This window comes from Callospermophilus lateralis, chromosome 4 (assembly GCF_048772815.1).
Source record: "Callospermophilus lateralis isolate mCalLat2 chromosome 4, mCalLat2.hap1, whole genome shotgun sequence".
Taxonomy (NCBI): Eukaryota; Metazoa; Chordata; class Mammalia; order Rodentia; family Sciuridae; genus Callospermophilus; species Callospermophilus lateralis.
Genome location: NC_135308.1, coordinates 93,096,259 through 93,118,135, shown reverse-complemented (window position 1 = coordinate 93,118,135; position 21,877 = coordinate 93,096,259). Strand labels below are relative to the sequence as shown.

The following is a 21,877-nucleotide window of genomic DNA, read 5'->3' as shown; positions in this document are numbered from 1 at the left end:
CCATCTCTCTGTCATTATTTACCGTGTTTGGCTGTGGTACTTCTGTATTGCATCTTATCACCTTACCCTGTCACTTGCCCTGTCCATCTCTCACCTCGTGCTCATTCCTCTGCTTCATCATTCCCGTTGCCTCCAGTGGCATCTTTCTCACACCTATATTCTGTTCAGGCCCCTTATAACCGGTGGTTTCCTATTTTCTCCAGAATACATTCCAGACTCTTTATCATACTATTCCAGTCCCTTCTTTCCAAACCACGTCTCTTACTTTCCTCCTCCAGGTCTTTAAGTCTTTGCTGGCAGTCAGTGCTCTTACCAGTTGCTGGACAGGATGGTTGGCTTTCTGCCTCTTCCCTTTGTGATCATGTTGTTCCCCTTGCAGGGATGCCTTATCTTCCCACCCTTCCCTGCCAGGTGAAATCTTCCTAGTGAAATGTTATTTCTTGACTGAAACTTGCTCTTATCAGCTCCAGATAATTCCCTGCAACAGAATGAAATGATTTCTTTGGTTTATGGCATTTGCCAATAACCTCTGTGGTGGCACTTATTTTATCGAGTGGCTGTGTGCAACCTGGTGTGTATTGAGACTCTGCACAGCAACCCTGAAAATCAAGAGATTGGTGAACTATCATGTTGCCACAGAGTGATGCCAAGAATTTTAGCTCTGAAGTTGGAGGGACCCAAGTCTATTTCCAGTCCCACCTCTAGAATGATATAATCAGAGGCAAGATATATTATCTTTCTGGACCTCTGTTTTCTCATTAGCAAAATTAGCCCAAATATGGAAGCTGTCTCATTGGCTTGTGGTAAGGATGAGTGGAAAGAATTCTAGAGAGTCCTTGCATTTGACCTGGACACCTGGTAAGCACTTAGTGGCCATTAACTGGTGGCAACTCCTTTTATTTTTTTCCTCAGGGTATGTCCCATAGTACTCATATTATGTCACAGAAAGCAGAACATTTCCTTGCAACCTGCAACCTCGTGTTCTAGGAAAACATGAGCTACATATGCTGAGCTACATATCCTGATGATAAACATTTGACTTTATTTTGAATCTGAGGATAGTCTACAATTGTGGTCCTGAAAAATCACAGAACTTCACCAGTGAATGTTCACCAAATAAAATTATGAGTAGAATTTTTGTCCAAATCATAGCAAAAATAGCAAATGGATAGACTGCCTTGATATTACTTTAAAATTTTTTTTTTCCATTTTTAATCAGAAACTGCCTGTTTCTACTAGCTTGAAAAAATAGTACATTATTATTAGTGGACACTAGAAAGTAGCCTGTTAAACTAACATTACAATATTGTGTATTGCTGCTGCTACTGTATAGTTAATATAATACAGTACATAGAAAATGATATAACATAATAAAATACACTACACTTATTCCTCTTTTCCAATACAAGATAGATGAGTTGAGACTACTGGTGTTTCTTTCAGACAAGCTGGTGTGTTTTCATGTGGTCAGGTCCAACAGGCAAAAAGAATAGCTGTTCAAAAGTTCTCCTTACAAGAAAAGCAAAGCCTGCTTCTCTAAAACTTTCACTCTTTGGTTCTTCCTTCCAGATGATAATCTTTGAATACATGATGTTTCCTTGTTTTTCAGAGTTTTGTGTCCTACTAGAAGAATATTACCTAAAGTTTGAGAAGCTGAGATATACTGCCTATAAAACAAAAAGGATGTTTCATAATACAAAATTTATAAGCTGAAGTATAATTTTAAAGCTTTGAAAATGTATATTTGGTTTATTTCATATTCTTAAATTATAGCATGTTTTTTTTGTTTTGTATAGCATATGATGTTCATATATAGCTTGAAGAGAAATCACTGTCCTTTCTAAGGTTTAATGTTTTGCTTTAAGGTTGATTAATCATACAAAGAAACTAATGGAGAAAGAAGAAAAACTCTGCATTAAAATTCTTCAGACATTACGAGAAATGCTAGAGAAGAGAGACAGCTTTGTGGAAGAGGTATTTTTTTAAAAAAAATCTTTTAGTATATAAATGAAGTAAGATTTCCCTAGTGCTATAATCTATGGATTACAATAGGCTATTATATGATCACTTATATATTAATGGTATAAGTACTTATATGAGTTAGATAATTTGATTTTATATGGTATTCATCTCTCATGTTTTGTTTAGAATTGAGAAATAACTAAAATTAGAGTGGCCTGAATATTTGGTTGGTTTGGTTTAATATAGTCTGCCTTCATTATGTATGTTTTCTCCTTTTGATTTCAGTAGACCAAATGAGCTTTTTAAACAATGAGTTATGGCATTATTTAGATTTAACATAAAGTTCTGACGTTTATTGAGAATGTCTGTGCATTTTGGCATCTGTTGACTTTTTAAAAATTGTACTATTATTTTTGATATTATGCCAAATATTATAAAATAGTGCTTTTTAATAATTGGAGTAGTAAGTTTCTATTCTTATCTGTATTATGTACTGCACAGATGATTCTCAGAGAAATAGCACCTTATAGATAATAATTGTCAGTCTATTATTAAAAATGACAGCTCAGGTGCTCATTAAGAGGTAGCTAGCAGCATGTTTAATACCCAAGGTGATAAAATATAAGTCTAGAGAAGTTTTTTAAGCTAATCTCTCAATACTTTTATTTAGATATCAAACAAAATTGTACTATGCTTCTTAATAATTTTTTGGTCTGTTTCTATAAATACTAATCATCTGTATTTTAAAATTTTAAGGATTATGCTTATTAACTTATATATATTCTAATTCTGAAAAGATTGTAGTGTTTTTTTAAATGCATTTCTGTAGAAATGAAAGACTGTAGAATCTTGGTTACAAAAAGGAGGGCTGTTGCCTCAAAATATTCCATTTGAATCTGATGTTTGCATCAGTAATCAAAATGCCTTCTCCTTTGCAATAGCTTCTTTTCATCATTCAAACTATATTTGGGAAACAAATTATCAAAATAAAGGGGTCAATGCAACTTTAGCAAATGTTTCTCTGACCCAGGACTCAAGAAAATGCTTACAAGTTTGAGTATATGTTCATATAAGTAGAGTTCCTTGGGATTTTTTGTTGTCTTTGATTCCTTGAGATACTGCTATAGATTATTTGATCTTGACTGAAATGCTAGGTCATAGAGTGAAAAATTAGGTCAATGTGAGTATTTGGAGCTTTACAGTAATAATATCTTATATATAAGCAAAGAGATGTGGCACAGCTTCCAATTACGTATATGAATTGGAAGTGAATCTCACGATTGGGTACATTCAAAGGAAATTAATTAAAAAATAACTATGGATAAATGGCAGAAAGATCAATAGAGGGAAGGGAGTGGGAGTAGAGAGAGGGAGGAGGAAGGAGAGGTACTGGGATCTGAATTAGAACAATATATACTCTATGTTTTTATAATTATGTCAAAATGGATTCTCCTGTCATATATAACTATAAAGAACCAACAAAAAAGAACATTATTGAATTACTCTAAGAAAATAGAGAAGAAATCAAGTAAGATTTTACTTTGACTAGTCAAGAGTGTCTTAGTGTAAGCATAATCAGCTTTTACAAATTTTGTATTCTGATATTTAAAAAGGTTAGTACACTTTGTTCAAGAAACAAATTTATGGATCCAAATAGTTAGACATAGGCAGACAGAACATAAGACAGAATATTGCATTCAAAACAGGTCAAGTTTCAGATAGACCTCTAAGATAATTAAAGTTGGGGGAAATGCAGTCATTTAACTAATAGAAAAAATCTGGGAAATGACTTGTAAGTATCCTATTTCTTTCTTTCCATGTCTACTAAGGATAGGGTAGGAAAAAAATGCAGATGAAAGAATTCTAATTCTTAGACACACCTTCTTGTTTCTAAGTGTTTTGGAAGGAGAAGCATTTTTTTTTTTTTTTGTAGTTGTAGATAGACAGCATACCTTTTTTTTTTTAGTTTTATTGATTTTATGTTTTTTAAATACACAACAGTGGAATGCATTACAATTCTTATTACACATATAGAGTATAGTTTTTCATCTTTGTATATAGAGTATATTCACACCAATTCATGCCTTTATACATGTACTTTGTTTTTTTTGTATTACAATTCTTATTACACATATATATCACAATTTTTCATATCTGTTTATATAAAAAGTACGTTGACACCCAATTCGAGTCTTCATACATGTATTTTGGATAATGGTGTCCATCACATTCCACCACCCTTGCTAATCCCCTGGCCCTCCCTTTCCTTCCCACCCCTCTTCCCTATCTAGAATTCATCTAATCCTCCCATGCTCCCCCTCCCTACCCCACTATAAGTCAGCCTCCTTATATCAGAGAAAACATTTGGCATTTGTTTTGGGGGGATTGGCTAACTTCACTTAGCACTATCTTCTCCGATACCATCCGTTTACCTGCAAATGCCATGATTTTATTCTCTTTTAATGCTGAGTAATATTCCATTGTGTATATGTACCACAATTTCTTTATCCATTCATCTATTGAAGGACAGATAAGTTGGTTCCACAGTTTAGCTATTGTGAATTGAGCTGCTAATAAACATTGATGTAGCTGCATCACTGTAGTATGCTGTTTTTAAATCCTTTTGGTTATAGACGGAGGAGTGGGTCAAATGGTGGTTCCATTTCAAGTTTGTTTAGTTTTTTTGGTCTCCTTCTCCTTCTCCTTCTCCTTCTCCTTCTCCTTCCCCTTCCCCTTCCCCTTCCCCTTCCCCTTCCCCTTCTCCTTCTCCTTCTTCTTCTTCTTCTTCTTCTTCTTCTTCTTCTGCATTACAATTCTTATTACACATATATACCACAGTTTTTCATATCTCTGTTTGTATATAAAGTATGTTGACACCCAATTCATGTCTTCATATATGTGGAATGTGATGGACATCATTATCCAAAGGACAGCATGCCTTTATTTTATTTGTTTCATTTTTATTTGCTGCTAAGGATCAAACTCAGTGCCTCACACTCTAGGCAAGTGCTCTACCACTGAGCTACAACCCCAGCCCCAGGAGAAACATTTCTACTAGTAGAAGCCGAAGATATCCCTGCACTGCTCCCTGCTGGAAGGTCTTAAGGAAAGAATATTAAATCTAGAACAATTCAAATATCTGTACTGTGGAAGAAGAGATAGGTCTGGAAGATCTCTAGGTATTGACAGTTGGCCCTCTTTAAATGCTCAGTGCCCAGTTGCCTGTGCCAGTGGAGGGGAGTGTAATGAATAGGTCTTGGTGAAAGCATTCTTGGTAGGACTCGGAAACTGGTCAGAGCTATGGTGGGCTCTAAGAAAAACCTGATTTTCAGTAATGGGATAATAGGTGGTTGTATTTTCAACTTATTCGGTGGCTTAAAACTACACAAATTCATTATCTTACAGAGTTGGAGGTCAAAGGTTAAAATCAAGAAGTCAGCTGAGATGTGTTGCCTCTGGAGATTCTAGAGGAGAGTTCATTTCCTAGGCTTTTCCAGCCTCTAGAGGCCTCCTGCATCCCTTGGCTCATGGGCCCTTCCTCTATCTTCAAAGCCAGCAGTGTAGCAGCTTCCAGTTTTCCTCCCCCTTGTTCTCTCCTCCGCCCCTCCCTCAACTGTCACATCTCCCCCTCTGGCACCTTTGTCTCCCTTTTGTAAGACCTGTGATTACATTGGAAACACACAAACAATCCAGTATACTCTCCCCTGTCAAGATTTTTCTTTCTTTCTTTCTTTTTATTTGCTATTTTTTTTAATTTTTTTATTTGTTTTAATTAGTTACACATGACAGTACAATGACCTCGACATATCATACATTTGAATCAGATGGGATATAATATCTCATTTTTATGAGTATACAGGTTGCAGAATCACATTGGTCATGCAGTCACATATATACACACAGTAATAATGTCTGTTTCATTCTACTCTCCTTCCTATCTCCCCAACCCCTCCCCTCCCCTCCCATCACTTCTCTCTACCTAATCTAAGGTAAAACTATTCTTTTTTTTTTTTTTTTAATTAATCACGTATGCAAAATCCCTTTGCCATGTAGGGAAACAGGTTTGCAGGTTCTGGGACAAGGCAGGGGATCCTGAGGACATGACCATCTTTGGGGAGGGCATGATTCAGTCCACCACGGTGATCCTTCTACTGACAGTGAGAACTTTCATCTAGAATATAGATTCAGTGCACATCTGTGGCTGATGAAAATTACCATATAGGGCAGTTTACATGAATATGACAAAAAGTGTTTTGAATTGATACTCTTTTGCTGTCTTCAAAATATTTAAAAATATTTTGCTACCTTTCGACAATTCAGGAGAGTACATAGAGCAGGCAGTGTTACCTCCTCATGGCAAATAGAGAAAGAGAGATACAGAGAGGTAAGCTATGTTAATCACATAAGTTCCCAAATTCCTGGTCCTCTAACACCTCATCAACTGGATTTCTATTATTTGTGTATGAAAGCGTTCCCCAAAGGTTTCTCTGAATTAAATCAACACAGAAAACTCAAATCAGTGTTTTTCATTTTAGCTCTCCTATTACATTTAAACTCTACCTATTTAAATGTAAAAATGTCAGTTGAAAAGAAAATCTCCATTTTTATTTCCTTGGTTCCTCTAGAGTTATAGGTAGAAACAAACTCAGTTTCTCCTTATAGCTACTCTAGCAACACACTTCTGACACCAAGTGTGCATGGTGTTTTACCCACCCAGCAAGCAAGCAGTGCTGTAGCATCAATTAAATTCTGATACCATCTACCTGGGAATAACGTGAGAAACCAGATTTTGAAGGCTCAGTCCCCAAGACTGCTCCCTCTTCAGGAGCCACTTACAAGCCCCAACTTGTTTTACCTACTTCTGACCAACAAGATATAAACTTGGGTTTCTATTACTCCCTCCTTAGGTTCAATTAATTTGCTAGAGCCCCTTCTAGAATTCAGGGAAATGTTTGCATTTACTGGTTTATTGTAAAGGCTATTACAAAGGATACAGATGAACAGCTCGATGGAAGATGCACAAGACCAGGCTTAAGAAACAGGGTAAAGACCTCCCTCTCTGAGCACTCCAACTTCTAAATGTTCAGCTGGAGGTGGGGATGAAAGCCCTAACCTTCTCATTCTGTCTTGATATTTCCAGTGAAACATCCCCATTCTGAAGGATTTTTCACTTTGGAGATTCCAAAGGATTTTAGGAGTTGTATGTCAGGGCCAAATATAAATTTCAAACATCACAGTCCCTGACACCAGAAGTAGGTTATGTGTGTGTGTGTGTGTGTGTGTGTGTGTGTGTGTGTGTGTGAGAGAGAGAGAGAGAGAGAGAGAGAGAGAGAGAGAGAGAGAGAAAGAGAGAGGGGAGAGAGGGGCGGGGGAGAGAGAGAGAGAACTAGTGCATGTGTGTATATCTGGTAAAAATTTAAAAATAGGGCAACAAAGCATGATGGTTCATGTAGCATAAATTAAATTTAAGGCAATTTCTAAGTTTTCTGATTTGGCTTTTGTGTGATATTTTAAGGAATCAGATTAAGGATATATATTCTACATTTTATCTGGTATTCAGTCAATTGTTTTTTTGAAAGCTTACACTTTATTATACCTCTGAGTTCTATTCCTAAATTAATTATGCTTAGGGATTTTTTTTTCTTTTTTCCTATTTCTTAGTTTTTGTCTAAAAAGCTGAGAAATAAGATGTGGGTGGACGAAATCAGATTCTTGAAAGGATAATAAGTAAAGGAGCATTTAATTTCCTGTTATATGTGTCTACACATGAAATCATCTAGGGATCATGTAGTGACTTGTTATCATATTTATTTTTATTGAAGGATAAAATGTGAAAATTATGAATGGAAAGTCCTTAAAGGGAAAATTTAACTGAGTTTTAGGAAGCCTCCATCAAAGTATTTTTTGTGTAGGTGATTATAATAAGCAAAATTTTACCAAGGATATAACTCTGACAACTTGGTAAGTACAGTGGATCTTTGGGGTTGCTCATATTTTAAAAGCTTTTTAATTTTAAAATTTTAATTGATACATTCAAGTGGCATATATTTATGAGGTATAAAAGATTTTTTAAAAGATAACAAGAGCAGACCTATTCATTTGTATTTTATAAAAAATAACACGTTGGAAATTGGGGGGAGGGAGAGAGAATGTATATTTCAAAAAGCTTTAGGGGAGTATGATTTCTAATGTTCTGTGTCTTAAAAGCCATTTTGTTCCCTGCTTCTTTTGTTTCCATGATGTCTTTACCACAGAGAAGTAGCTGGTGGTGTATTTGTGCTGTTGAACCCAGTAGCTTAACTAGAACACTGTGTCTTTGCTTTATACATTTAAAGAAACTGTGGGCCTCAACCTGGGCAGAGGCTTGTCTGAGGTGGTACTGGGGAGAGAACCTGTGTGGACTGGGTAGAGCTGAGCCAAGGCAGCTGAGGGGGAAGTAATAGCTTCTCAGAGGATGGGTTTGATCTTATGGATTTTGGGAGAGAGGTCCATTTCCTTCCTCTTCCACTGTGTAGTATATATTTTCATTGTGATTTGTAGAGCATTAAAAATTATTTCTCTCATAAAAAGGGAGAAATATATATATAAATCAAACTGTAAAGATGCCTGAAAGCTCTGATCCCAAATATATAAAACTTATGACTTCTGTACTTTAGGATTGGAAAGATAGTGAGTACTGAAAATATTCCATGATAACCTTTGAACTGGTATGTGAAAGTCATTCTGTTTACGTTGCAATAAGAGAAATTGACCTACTTAGCATGCCAATCATAATTTCCCCTGTGAATATCTTCCTATGGATGTTACATGAATACATATATACTCAACAGGACAAGGAGGTTTAGAAAAGTTCAACATTCTTAAAATGTTCAGATTTAAAATAGCATCTATCCTTGGAATATTATTGCATCGAGACTCAGAAATTTCTTCTATAATAGCTATGGTGCAGGGGTTATTTTATATTAAAGAAAATTTTGAGGTATCTCAAGATAGCTATGGTGCAGTTTTAAGCAATGGTTTAAAAAGATATTAACAGGCATTAAGTTTATCGTACATCAGATGCTATTTCTAATCTTTTATGTGTTATCTTATTTAATCCTTATCCGTATGTCATTATTATCTCCCTTTTACTAATGAGGAAACTGAGGTATAGAAAGATTAAGTTTACACATCTGGTAGAGAGAAGAGAGCTGAGATTCCAATGTAAACATTTGGGCTCCTAAGGTCACACTTAGCATATTAGATGTAAAGAGGTTATAGGATTTGAGCTGGGTTGTTGCTCAGTGGTAGAACACTTGCCTAGCATGTGAGAGGCACTGGGTTAGATTCTCAGAATCACATATAAACAAATAAAATAAAGGTACATTAACAATTAAAAAAAAAATTTAAAAAGAGAGTATAGGATTTATAATTCTAACACTTCTATTTTCTTGGATTATATCTAAATAAAATCAAAATCTCTTTTAATTTCATTTTTAATAATTTTTCCCAAGTGTGTACTAGAATACATATTCTGTGAGCTGCTAAGGAAAGTCTTGAAGTTTTTAGTTTAAATTGATTGAGAACGATGTGATACAGTAGCTGTGGGGATTTGGGAAGATTTACTTTTATAGATGTACAGATCAAGCTCAGAACACCCTCAGCCTCTCACTGTGCCCATGGTCTGAGTTGTTAGCAACAAGAACATTAGATCTAAAAGTTCTAAACAATACCTGGTAAGATGACTATTGTAGACAGCCCCTTGAGGAAACGTGGCATTCAACAAACAGCATCTAATTGAGAGCTGTGATCTTTACAAATGCCCCAGTGGGGTAGGTGATATTTACACCTTGCACAATGATAGCAAACAGTGGCTTCTTGATTTGAAAGTTGCTATCTGGAGCGATATGGATAAAGATCTTTGAGAAATGATGTCTTGAGTTATTTTTAAGATCTCCTCCATTTTTTAAACTAAAATTTACTGTAACCTGACTTAACAATAATTTATTCTTTTCCTCAGCAAGGAAAAGGAATCATTGTAACTAATCTTTTATTTCTGGTTTTGAGAAGCAGCAAAAAGAATGTCAGAATTATATCAAGCAACTTAATTCTCCTCCATCAAATATGCATACCTGTCAGTCCTAGCAGTAATCATATCATTGCAAATTTATAAATTGTATCCAGCTTTTCTTGTAAGAACCTGTGCAGGATCATTCACCTTCTGTGCATGTTACTGTTTTTTTTTTTTTTTTTTTTTAGAAGGTAAATAAACAAATTTGGGTAGAAAGGCTATAGAGACTGCATTATAGTTGAAGAATTTGATAACTTTCTTGCCAAGGAAAATAAATTTGAGTTTTGGTGTCAACTGTATTTTGTGGTATAAAAGTAAGAAAGTTTAGCAGATTTTTAAAGTAATCATTGAAATCATACAAAAAATTACAAAGCTCCTAATTATGCTTTGCCTTTACTTTCCCATTTCAAAATGTTACAGAATAGCATCCATTGCCTCAATGGTTTTTGAGACATGCTATGATTCTAGAGATCTATGCCCAAAAAGGTTATAATGAAAACATTACCTATATTTAGAAGGTGATTTCCATTCATTGCCTCCATTAAGTAGTGAAAGACACTTGGTAACTAATGATTGCAGATGAAGAATGTTATAGTCATTTAAAAAGAAAAGAAAAACAGATAATAAAGAACAAAAAACCCACTAAAATTAATATATTATTAAATTTTCATGTTAACTATTTCTATCTAAATCTAAATCTAACTTAAACCCTTTTTCAGGAAGCATTTCACAATTAGTTTAACTCCATATTATTCTATACTGTAATCATTTAAGCATGTATACAGTCCTATATGTGTTATTTGTTTAGATCTTTAGAACAGGCCTGATGAAAATTTTCCTTCCTGTGTGTCCTGGTATTTTAAATAACTAAAAACCCCTCAAGGACAGGTCTGCAGTTTTAGTAGGAGAAAAAATGACCCCAAAGGCTTTGAATGATGATATTCTATGAAGGTACAATTTTGTATTTCTCTCTAGTCTTAGTTCACACTCCAAAATATGTTGTGCTATTTGAAACAGAGACTGTGGATCTTACCCTCACCAAAGAATTTCCAGTGTTTAACACCACACCCTCTGCATAGCTATTGCTCAGCAAACATTTGTAGATTGACTGACTGACTTCCACAGAGCTATAAATGTTTGTGTGCAAATGTAACCCAGTGGCCTTCAGGGGTCCTAGCCAAAAAGCAGATTCTGCAAGCATTACTTCAAGTTCCATTTTGCATATCATTGTAACCCAGGAAAAGCAGGTTTCTTTATACTTTTGACACACCTGTAAAATTGGCCAGTATCAGAGAGGGCTGATGATGGAGACCCTCTTACAGAAAGTACCATGTCTAATGGGCTGTTGTCTTTGCTTGTTGTGTGGCCTGGGAGGACAAAGGGGAAGATGTGAGGAATCCCCAGACACTGCACAGTAATGGTGGGAGTTCAGCCAGGAGGGCTGGAGCAAAGGAAGGATACTGTGGTCTGAAGGCCCCAGCAATGGAGAGGCTTCTGTTCCAGAAAGGGTTTCCTTCCCTGAGAAGAGACTTGGTAAGAACATGCAAGGAGACTTAGCCACTAAAGAAGAGAAATACCACGTAAGCTTTGAACCTATAAAATCAGGAAACGACTCCTATAAAATCAAGAGGACATGGGAGTAGTGGGGGCTCTGGAGAGGGACCAAGGTCCAGTCAACAGAATGGGGACACTGTTAAGAGTAGCTAGCCCTAGAACCCACTAATTATTGATCTCACATAGCATCAGAATCTCCTGACATAGGATAAAATCGGTGCTTGGAACTGCTCTGTGCTTTTACCATTGCAAGGATGAGGAGAAATATAAGGGATACAGAGAGGATTGAGTCTGATACATTTCACTGTTCTTATCATTAATACATAAACCACTATTTGAGCAAGTCCTCACATAAGAGATAAACTACCTAGTATATGAGGCCCTAAATCCACATTATTTTGACTATTGTGTTGTTACTGAACTGTTGTCAATTGTGTGTATCTATAGAAGTCCTTTGCAAGGTAACAAGGTGTCCATGTCACTTGGATCTTCACAGTAACTCTCTGAGGGAGCAAAGGATTATTTTAACCTTCATTTTATAGTTATGAAGAAAGACACTGAGAGTATATCGCCCTAGTAAGAATCACATGCTTCGGTAACTGACAGAGCAAAAATATGAAACAAGGTTTTCTTGTTCTACTCCCTATAATGCTTCTCCATGTGGCAGGGAATTAAATATTAGTGAAAAATAAATGATAATTTGAATATTATTTCAGTTTTTCAAGTTACTGCTTTAGACTTATTCATTCTGTTACCTCTAGAAACCTGGAAGTTCAAGCAGGCCTTAAAAAACCCAAACCAAAAACAAAGCATAAAGGGAAATATATTTTCATCCCACTTTCAGGTATCTGCCCTATAAATAATGATAGCTGCTAAAACTTTTGCTGTGTTATATTGTAATTCACAAAATCTTCATATCAATACACTGAGGAATAACACAGCAGAGAAAGGTAAAGAAACTTGTCCAAGTTTACACAGCAAGGAAATCGTAGAGTCAGGATGAAACCCCAGGTCCTCCGGCTTTACAGTCCGTGTTCCTAATCACTACATAATACTGTCTTTCATTCTGTTTGATATCAACTTCAAAGCAGTAGAAATTTCATGCTTGGCTGCCAGAGGAAAACTATTTTCCTATTACAACAACACAAACCACCTTAAGACATTTCTTCTTGTATTTAATGATTTTGAACATCTACCATTTACTGATTTCTTCAGAATGGGCTTGATTCCTGCATATTCCATCTGGTACTTGAAAGTCTCAAACATTTTTGAATAAATCTTATTTGCTTAAAACAAAACAACACACAACAATTTGAATATATGTAGGTTGCTCAGTGAAATTATTGGGTTTATCTTTTCTCAGTTGTTTCTAGTTTTTGATTGAGTCCAGGGTACAACATAATTAAATGAGAAGAAGTAGACAATTAAAATCATATTAAATACTTATAATTTATATGAAAGAGATAGGATGATGTTGAAGATATTAACCCAGATATATGCACTTATATGATTTCTATCCCAGGTATTGAGTTGATTTGGTTTTCTCTCAGGATGCCAGAATAGAGCAATCAGTGAAGTGTATGGAGAAGGTAAGCAGTAACTAAGCGATAGCCTCTCACTTGGGTGTATCTTCAAGAAGGATGCCTTTTTAGGCTTTTTGCAATCTACCATTGGGGTACATGCAGCCATTTATTCATTAAACTAGTAGGTTACAACATATGTAGGGGTGGTGAACGTCCCCATACTCTTTGCAGTTAGACAAGACCTCCAGCTGCTACACTGTTTGCCTACTCTCTTGAAAGACTGCCATATCAATTCCACCATGCTTTTAGCAGTCAGTGACCAAAATGTAAATAACAAACCCTTCCTATCATGCCCTTGGCATGTCACGTTTCCTCGTCAGTTCTCTCTTTCTCAGTTTCCCAAGCTGTCCTCCTCCCTCTCTGGACTTCACACTCAGCAAACTCTCCTATATCTTTATCCCCTTTTGCTTTACAGGAATCCTCATTCTCTTCTAAGATCAGCTTCTTTCTCAGCAGATTTGTAGGAAGTGTCTTTTCTCACTTACCCTCCATGTGAAGAGTTTTGCAGCTTCCTGTTGTTACTTCAAGGTGGATTTCCCTGCCTTCTTTTGAAATTCTTCTTTCAGACAAAGACCCTCTGACTCTGTCACCCTGGCATCTGCCAATGTCCTAACACTCCCTCTCATCCATTCAAGACTTTGGGACCTAGCACATAGTCTTGGCTCTCAGACCTGACACATCAAGGGCAGTCCATCTGGGCTTAGTGGCTGATCCTCTGGCCTCTGGGGCCTTGACCCCTGAATCTGCACTGCCTACCTCCATGGTCCACTACTCACTTCTGTGATAACAACTTGGAAATTTTCATCACTAGGAATGGCTTCTCCTCCACATTGCTGATTCAGGAATCTCAGTGCACTGACCTTTACTCTTTTCCATTCCATTTGCTTCTTTAGCTACAACTGCTATCATTGTCCTTTAACCTCATGATAACCATTGATCCTGCTTATTTCCCAGTTCTCCAAGCTTGCTCCCTTCCTCTGCTTATTAACCTTAGATTTCATAGTCACAAGCTCAACCACCGAGCAGCTGGGATAGTGCACCAACAGACAGCTTGGAAGAGGGGTGAAGTTGTTCTTCCTAAGAAAATTGGAGTATTGTTGCCAATAGATGGGGAAAGGGATGCCAGGCAGGCCCAAACAACCAAAGACCACCTCATTCTCTTCTACAAAATCTTGCCAGATTGGGCTTTTTAGATTAAGTTACTTGGCTAATGTTCCTGTCCCACTTAAATGTATATGCCACCTCTTTCCAAATGAAACCAGAAATCTTGGCTTGGAGTTTCCTTTACAAAAAAAGCTTCTTCTTCACTGTACACACAGGCACTCTGTGTTCTCAAAAAACTGAAGTGACTGAGGATATCTTTTCTTAAGGCTGAGAAAACATATGGACGAAAGTATGCTACTTCTCAGCGTCTGTAGCCTTTCGACAAGACATCTGCTACAACATTTTTTGTACTTGGATCATAGACTGTTGTTTGCCAATTGTTTTCATAAATATTAATCTTTGAGATCTTGACTGACACACAAGTTGTTCTTTTTGGATTCTTTCTTCTTTTCTCCTTTATGCGCTCCATCTTTAAACAATTGTGCTACAGTGCAACAGAAAAGGATTTTTCTTATGAAAAATTTCTGTCTTAAAAATGGGAGCTACATCATGTCTAATTTCAAAACCTTGTAAACCTTTTTTTTTCCTTACATTTGAATTCCCCCTTTTTTTTTTAGATTTAACTAAATTTATTTCCATTGGAGTAATGTTTCTGCATTAATTTTGTGAAAGGAAGTCTTTCGCTTCAGGCTTTAAAAATACCTCAGGGAAACCTTTAAGCCCAACTTCCCCAAGTACTTGACTGATTTGGCTCCAAGGTGGAAGAAACCATTCATTCTTAGTCCGAAGCTACGGACTTTGCAACTAGTTCGCGATTTTGAACTGCACTATAGGTAGCCATGATGTTCTATCATGGCATTTGATACGTATTAATTTTTATTTTATGTTTGTATGAGAAGATAATTGGAAAATCTGTAACAGAAAATATAGTCAGCACATCTTCTGCCAAAGGGTGTTATTTAATGACTCAGTAAAGTTTTATTGGACTTCTGTGGCTTCTACCATAGTCTGACTAGCACATATGAAGCTTCCATGTGCTACATGCAGATTTGGTGGCAGGGGGCTCATTTTTATTATTTGTGGCAATACATGGTTTATTGTACTGTTACCTATAGAGACCAGTGATTTAAAACATTTACAATGGTTTCAGTTACTGCTTAATTAATAAAGCAATTTTTAACCTCAAGAATGAAAAGTGCTTCACACAGATTCTTGATCTGAAGGTCCCAGATCAAATGATCAGCTCCTGTGAAACCCATTGATGCAGGACAGCAAGTGACCAAGTCTGCAGAAGGACTGTTGGGCCACCTTGACATTGCATCTTTCCTTTGTAGTAAACTACCTGTTCAACGTTTAACTTATTGATTTCTTTCCTATCTTTAAAATCACATTGTAAGATCTTGAGAAGGAAGTTCCATTCTCTGGTTTCCATAAAAGATTTGGTTGGTCCTTCTTTCCTTCTTTTTTTCTTTTTTGAGTCAGAATACTGTATTGTTAAAGGAGAGTCAATAAATTAGAAAATATAGTAACTCGTTGATTTGTGATGAAACTGTTGTTTCCTCAGCTCTAGCTAGAATGATTTAAGATTTATGTTTAGAGTAGAAGATCCTTTTCTGCCTTGCAGTCTTTAAGGCTATGTCAGTGTTAGGAATGTATCTTGCAATTGAGATCAAGCAGTTTTCTCTGAGGTCTGTTGTCAAGTGTCATGTTCTGGAAGTAGAATGAGATTCTCATGTTTGCATGCCGTCTTGCTGATTCTTGCCAGGGATACTTCTTGGAACATTTATACTGAATATTTCTGTAGTTCCTTTATTTTAGGGAGAAAAGAGAAGATTACAAAACTGGGAACTATTCCATGATTGGGCCAGAAGTGGAGCAGCAGATGTAGGACCCACTCCAGGAAGGTCCCTGACGAAGCAGCTAGTGATTCTCCATGACTAGGAGGGTGGGCGTGTTGAGCACTGTCTCTTGAGTCATGGATCAGGCACCAGGGAGAGGATTATTTGGAGAAAAGCCTTATTTTTTCTTGTGTGTTTTGATCAGATAACCAACACCTCTTACAAAAGGAAGGAAATGATACCATTTATATTAATTTGCATGGACTGCCATACAAATTTCCACAGACGATGTGGCTTAGACAGTAGAAGTTCATTTTCTCATGGTCTAGAAGTCGGAAATGAAGGCATTGGCAGGGTTGGTTCCTTTGGAGGGCCTGGAGGGAAGGATTTGTTCCAGGCCTGTCTCTTTGGTTTGTAGAAGACCAATTTCTCCTTGTATCTTCATGTAGTCTTCACTCTGTGTGTGCCTGTATCCAAATTTCCTCTTCTTTTAGGAACACTATTACATTGCATTAGGGCCCACCCTAATGACCTCATTTTAATTCAATTATCTGTTTAAAGACCTTGTCTCTTAAGTATGACTATATTCTGAACTCTGAATTACTGGGGGTTAAAACTTTACATAAATTTTTTTCTACATTTTTTTATTGGTGCATTATAGTTTGCATATAATAGTAGGATTTTCTGTTACGTATTTGAACTCACACACAGGATTACCTTACAATTTGGCCAATATCATTCTCTAGTACTTCTCCCTTTCCTCCCTTCCTCCTCCCCCTGGTCCTGTTCCTCTGCCCTTTGATTTTTCATGAGATCCCTACCCTGACCTTTCTTTTCCTTTTTCTATACTAGCTTCCACATAGAAGGAAAAAAACATATGAGTCTTGACTTTCTGAGATTTGCTTATTTTGCTTAAAATAATATTCCCAAGTTTCATACATTTTTCTACAAATGCCATAATTTCATTTTTATTTATGGCATGAATAAAACTCCATTGTGCACATATACCACACTTTATTTATTCATTCATCTGTTTATGGACACCTAGGCTGGTTCCATAGTTGGGGTATTGTGAATTGTGCTGCTGTAAACATGGGTGTGCATGTACGTAATAGTATGCTGACTTTAATTCTTTAGGATAGATACCCAGGAGAGGTACATAGGAATTTTTGACTGGGCCCAATTTAGTCCTAGTACCAGCTCAGTCTTTAATCTACTCATAGATGAAACATGTGCAAATGTTTTCTGTGTTTGCTTTTGTGTTCATTTTCTTGAGGGCAGCCAAACTGTACTGAGCAGATTGTTGGCATTTCCAAGTTATTTCTAAACATTATTATTTAAATTGGTCCAAACCAAGACAAGAAACATAAAAAGGGAGTTTTATTTTCCTCTTGTTTTACATCTTAATATTCAAAGAAAGCAATTGTTTGGCATAACATCTAGAAAAACATGGGTATTTGATCCATGTTTTATGGATATAGATGTTTGAGCATAAAGTTAAAACACTAAATAGAGCTGAGTGGTTCTGAAAAAGCAAAGTGGGAGAATTTGAAAATTTGATAGAATCATGTTCGTCATAGTTTTTAGCCTTGGATCATTCTCTAAAATGGATAGCATTTTTTGACAATTTCAGCATTTTCATGAAGAATTGTAAATTTCACATGTGAACTTTGGAGTTTCCTATTAGCTACACTTAAATTCAAGAAATTTTCTGGAAAAACATTTAATCATTGTGTCCCTCTCATAGCAAAACATATGCTTAAAATCCTTCTTTGAAGACAGGGGATGGAGCTCAGTAGTATAGCACTGGCCTAGCATGCGTGAGGCCTTGGTAGTTCTGTCCTCAGCACTACACACACATGCACACACAGAAAGAGAGGAAGAAGGAGAAAGAGAAAAAAAAGCATGCTTTCTTGGGAAGCATTTCATACTGTTTATAAGTTTTCATAAACCATATATATGCACAGTTTTTTTTTTTTATTTTGGTAAGTGGTCAGTTGTTAAAATGTTGGTGGTTAATCCTAATACCCACATAAAATGAATTTTCAGACCACCAATAAGGATGCTAATTTTAGCCCATGATGCAGTCAAGCCTCAATAACTTATTCCTTGTGCCTGTATGTGAGAGAGAACAATGAAACAGTAAATTCTCATTATTTTAAGCAAGGATCACATCATAGTATTACTTTAACAAATATCCTGGTTTGTGGATATTTTTCTGATATTTTAAGGCAATATTGTTGTATCTTCTTAGGTATAAAGATTTTCTACCTCTAGTGTATTTTAAACCAATAAAAGGAGAATAAGCAGTATCAGAAAAATGACACATACAGAATAATTCCTCCTACCCTTAACAAATGACTTCTTTTATAGTCAAATTAAGATTATTGGTCATTTGTGTTTTGATGCGGGGATAGTCTTTCCTGTAGGGTTATGAGTGATGGCCTACTTCACTATGCACACAGGAAAAGGGAATTTCCTGGCATCCTTCAGGTATGCACTTACAGGTGTGTGTAAATGGCAATGAATATGAAGCACAGCATGGCAACAGAAAGGCACAGGTGTATGTGAGGGAATACCTCCTGTTGGCATGGGAAAAATGGGGGAACTTTGGGCAAAGGAGGGGAGAGTCAGGAGGGTGCAAGGGGGCAGGAAAGATGATGGAATGAGATGGACATCATTACCCTAGGTACACGTGTGATTGTACATATTGAGTGACAGTACATCATGTACAACCATAAAAATGTAAGTTGTGTTGCAATGTGTACAATGGATCAAAATGCATTCTGCTATCATATATACCTAATTAAAATAAATAAATTAATTTAAAAAAAAAAAGAAAAAGAAAAATCAAGGCTGAGGTAGGTCGCTCTGGAGTGAGAGGCAGTCTGACCTGCACAGGAGTAGCTATTACCAGGCATGGCCATAAATGCTTCACAAAGCTAAGAGGAGACTAGGAGCAGTGGCACACACCTGTAATCCTTGAGAGGCTGAGGTTGGAGGATCTCAAGTTCAAAGCCAGCCCTAGCAACTTAGCAAGGCCCTAAGCAATTCAATGAGACCCTGTCTTCAAATAAAATATGAAAAAAGGTTGGGGATGTGGCTCAGTGGTTTAGTGCTTGTGGGATCAATCCCTGGTACAAATAAAGCTAAGAGGAGTAAAATATCCAGAAGCACTTTTAAAAGACCTGTCTACTGCTAACATTTTTTGAATTTAGTTTTGCTCTGGTTTGGTTAGTACACATGTCCAAGGTATGTGGTAAATGTTCAGGGTATGTGGTAAATGAAAGGCTAGGGATAACATTCAGACTCTAATATGAAAATCTGTTGTCCAATTTAATTGTTCACTGCTGTTATTTTCAGTGCATTTATTGAGATGGCTTATGTGCCTAACGCTAAGGGGTTATACTTGTTTGTACTACATGTTGCCTCAGATATTTCAGTGGGCAGAATATGATGAGCGCATTAGGAAATTCCAATAAATATTATGGGGATCCAGGAGAACCAGGCTCAGAAATGAACTTGTGTGGTTCTCAGATATCTACCTTTTATCTTATTCTGAAGGGTATTTAAGATAAAAATAATTTACCGTAACTGATTTATTGGGCCACTTACCATTCAGTGGCTACCCAAACCTACAAATGTTGATAGTTCAACACTAAAAGTAGGTCTAAATTGAGTCATAAAAAGCTTAACTCTTGAAAGATTTATTTTTGGCTTTCATGTATAAGTTCTTTTGCTGAGTATAATTTTTTTATGATTTAATATTTATAAATTAGCATACATTGAAAGAACTGAAAATAAGTAAATGAAATAACTTTGGAAAGAAGCATTTCGTTTTTCTCTGAGCTTATCATTACAATTCCATGTAGATGGACCAGCATATCTGAAAAAGCTATATAAAGGTGGGTTTCTTACCCAGAAATATGTCCATGTCATTAAGAACCCAACTCTTAGGGGTTGAGATTCACCACCATGAACCCTGAACCAGGCATAGCTCCTGAAGTTGGAAGTAGAAAGGAGAGATTTGAGTGTAGAAATTATGACTGTGTTGATTCTAGGTCTTTGTAGCCTCTGTTGGGGGAAAAGAATGGACTTCCTCCCACAATTACTTCTGACCCATCAAGAAAGAAAACATCTCTAGGATGAATGGGAAAAAAAATGATCTTCAATGAGACATTTCCTCAGAAGATCATGACTACTAGCAACACAGATAATGATGTTTTCCAAATACAAATATGGACACACGAGAATGGCCCAATAATTTCAAGTATTCTGTGGCCTCTGAGTCTGTCTTTGAAGACTTCAGATATACCACATTCCAGAAGAAGTTAGTTGGTCTTCTGACCCCTATGAATGAGAAAAAAAAATGATTATTTCTAGTTTTAATAACTACATATGACTCAAATTAAACCTTGTCAATTTGACTTTATAGACCTAAGATGGTCTTTAAAATAACTTTGGGGGCTGAGGATATAACTTAGAGCACTAGTCTAGCATGTGGGAGGCACTAGGTTTAATTATCAGCACTAGGAAAAAAAAAAAGGCAGCTTTGGATATTTGTAGGGATTGCTGGTTGGGACTCTGGGTTCTTGATATGTCACTGTGGGATTTTAGTCTCCTTTGTTCTCACCTATGTCACCTGTCAAGTTAAATTAAAAGCCAAAGTTGAGTCAAGTGATCTTTTGAGGTCTCTTATAACATACTTCTCTGATACATTTCTCCTTTTTGGATTTGTATTGTTAGTGTGACACAAAGCATGTAAATTTCTTTTTAGAAATAGTGGAGGGTACAGTTAGACTGCACCACAAGATTTTAATGCAAAAAAAGTTGATGCCTATCACGTGCCAGGAACTGTACTAGCTCCCAAAGATTTAGTAGTGAAATAAAACAATGGAATGAAGGGACAAAGGCCACTCAGGAGTGGAGCTTACATTCTGATGGCAAGGTGGTTTGTACGATCTTGCTCTTTAATACTGAATTACTCTGCTGCCTCAATCAGGGCAATAGCAGGGCAAGAAGAATGAAGAGTAGCGAGATTTGTGTTCTGTGTGGGGTGTTAAGAGAATGTCTTTCTGACAGGGTGATATTTGACAGAGATCCAAGGAAGGTCTCATAACTCAGGATCCTACACCAGGAACAGTTCCTGAAGTTGGAAGTGTTTAGAAGTCACTGAGGGGAGAGAAAGTCACTGAGGAAAGGCACTATGCAGATATCCTGGGCAGAGGAATGAGCTTGTGTAAAAGACCTGAGTCAGGAGCTCCTGTTCCGTGTTTGAGAAATAGCAAGGAAGACAGTGTGGCTGTAGATGAGTTAGTGACAGACAGTGTTAGCCATGAGATCAGAGAGGTGGGCCAGGGGCTGCAGCAGGCAAGGCCTTTGCAGGATGTGGAAAGGACTTTGATTTTTTTTTCCCCTCTGAATTAGAAAAGAAGCCATCAAAACACTTTCTATATGGAAGTAAGTTAAATCTCATCTATGATTTACAAGGACCACTGTGTCTGCTATAGAGAGTACACCTAGAAGGACAAAAGTGACAGCAGGGAGAATTTTAAACAGGTGATTGCACCTGTCTAGGTGAGAAATGAAGGTGATCCAGATCAGGATGATGATAGCAGTAGAGATGAGAAGTCATAGGACTTTGGATAGATCGTGAAGTTGCAGTGGGTAGATTTTTTTTTTTAAAAATTGTAGTTGGACACAATACCCTTATTTTACTTGTTTATTTTTATGTGGTGTTGAGGATGGAACCCAGGGCCTTGCACATGCTAGGTGAGTGCTCTACC

At 36.7% G+C, this 21,877-nt stretch overlaps 1 protein-coding gene across 2 annotated transcripts in view; it reads left to right on the top strand.

Moving 5' to 3' along the window:
• The window catches only part of Itpr2 (inositol 1,4,5-trisphosphate receptor type 2), a 474,501-nt gene that overhangs the window by 259,341 nt on the left and 193,283 nt on the right, over positions 1 to 21,877 (top strand). For both annotated transcript variants that reach the window (XM_077109287.1, XM_076854229.2), the window contains one exon: positions 1,866 to 1,974. In XM_077109287.1, the coding sequence (XP_076965402.1) occupies positions 1,866 to 1,974 (109 nt within the window). The remainder of the gene's footprint in view (positions 1 to 1,865; positions 1,975 to 21,877) is intronic.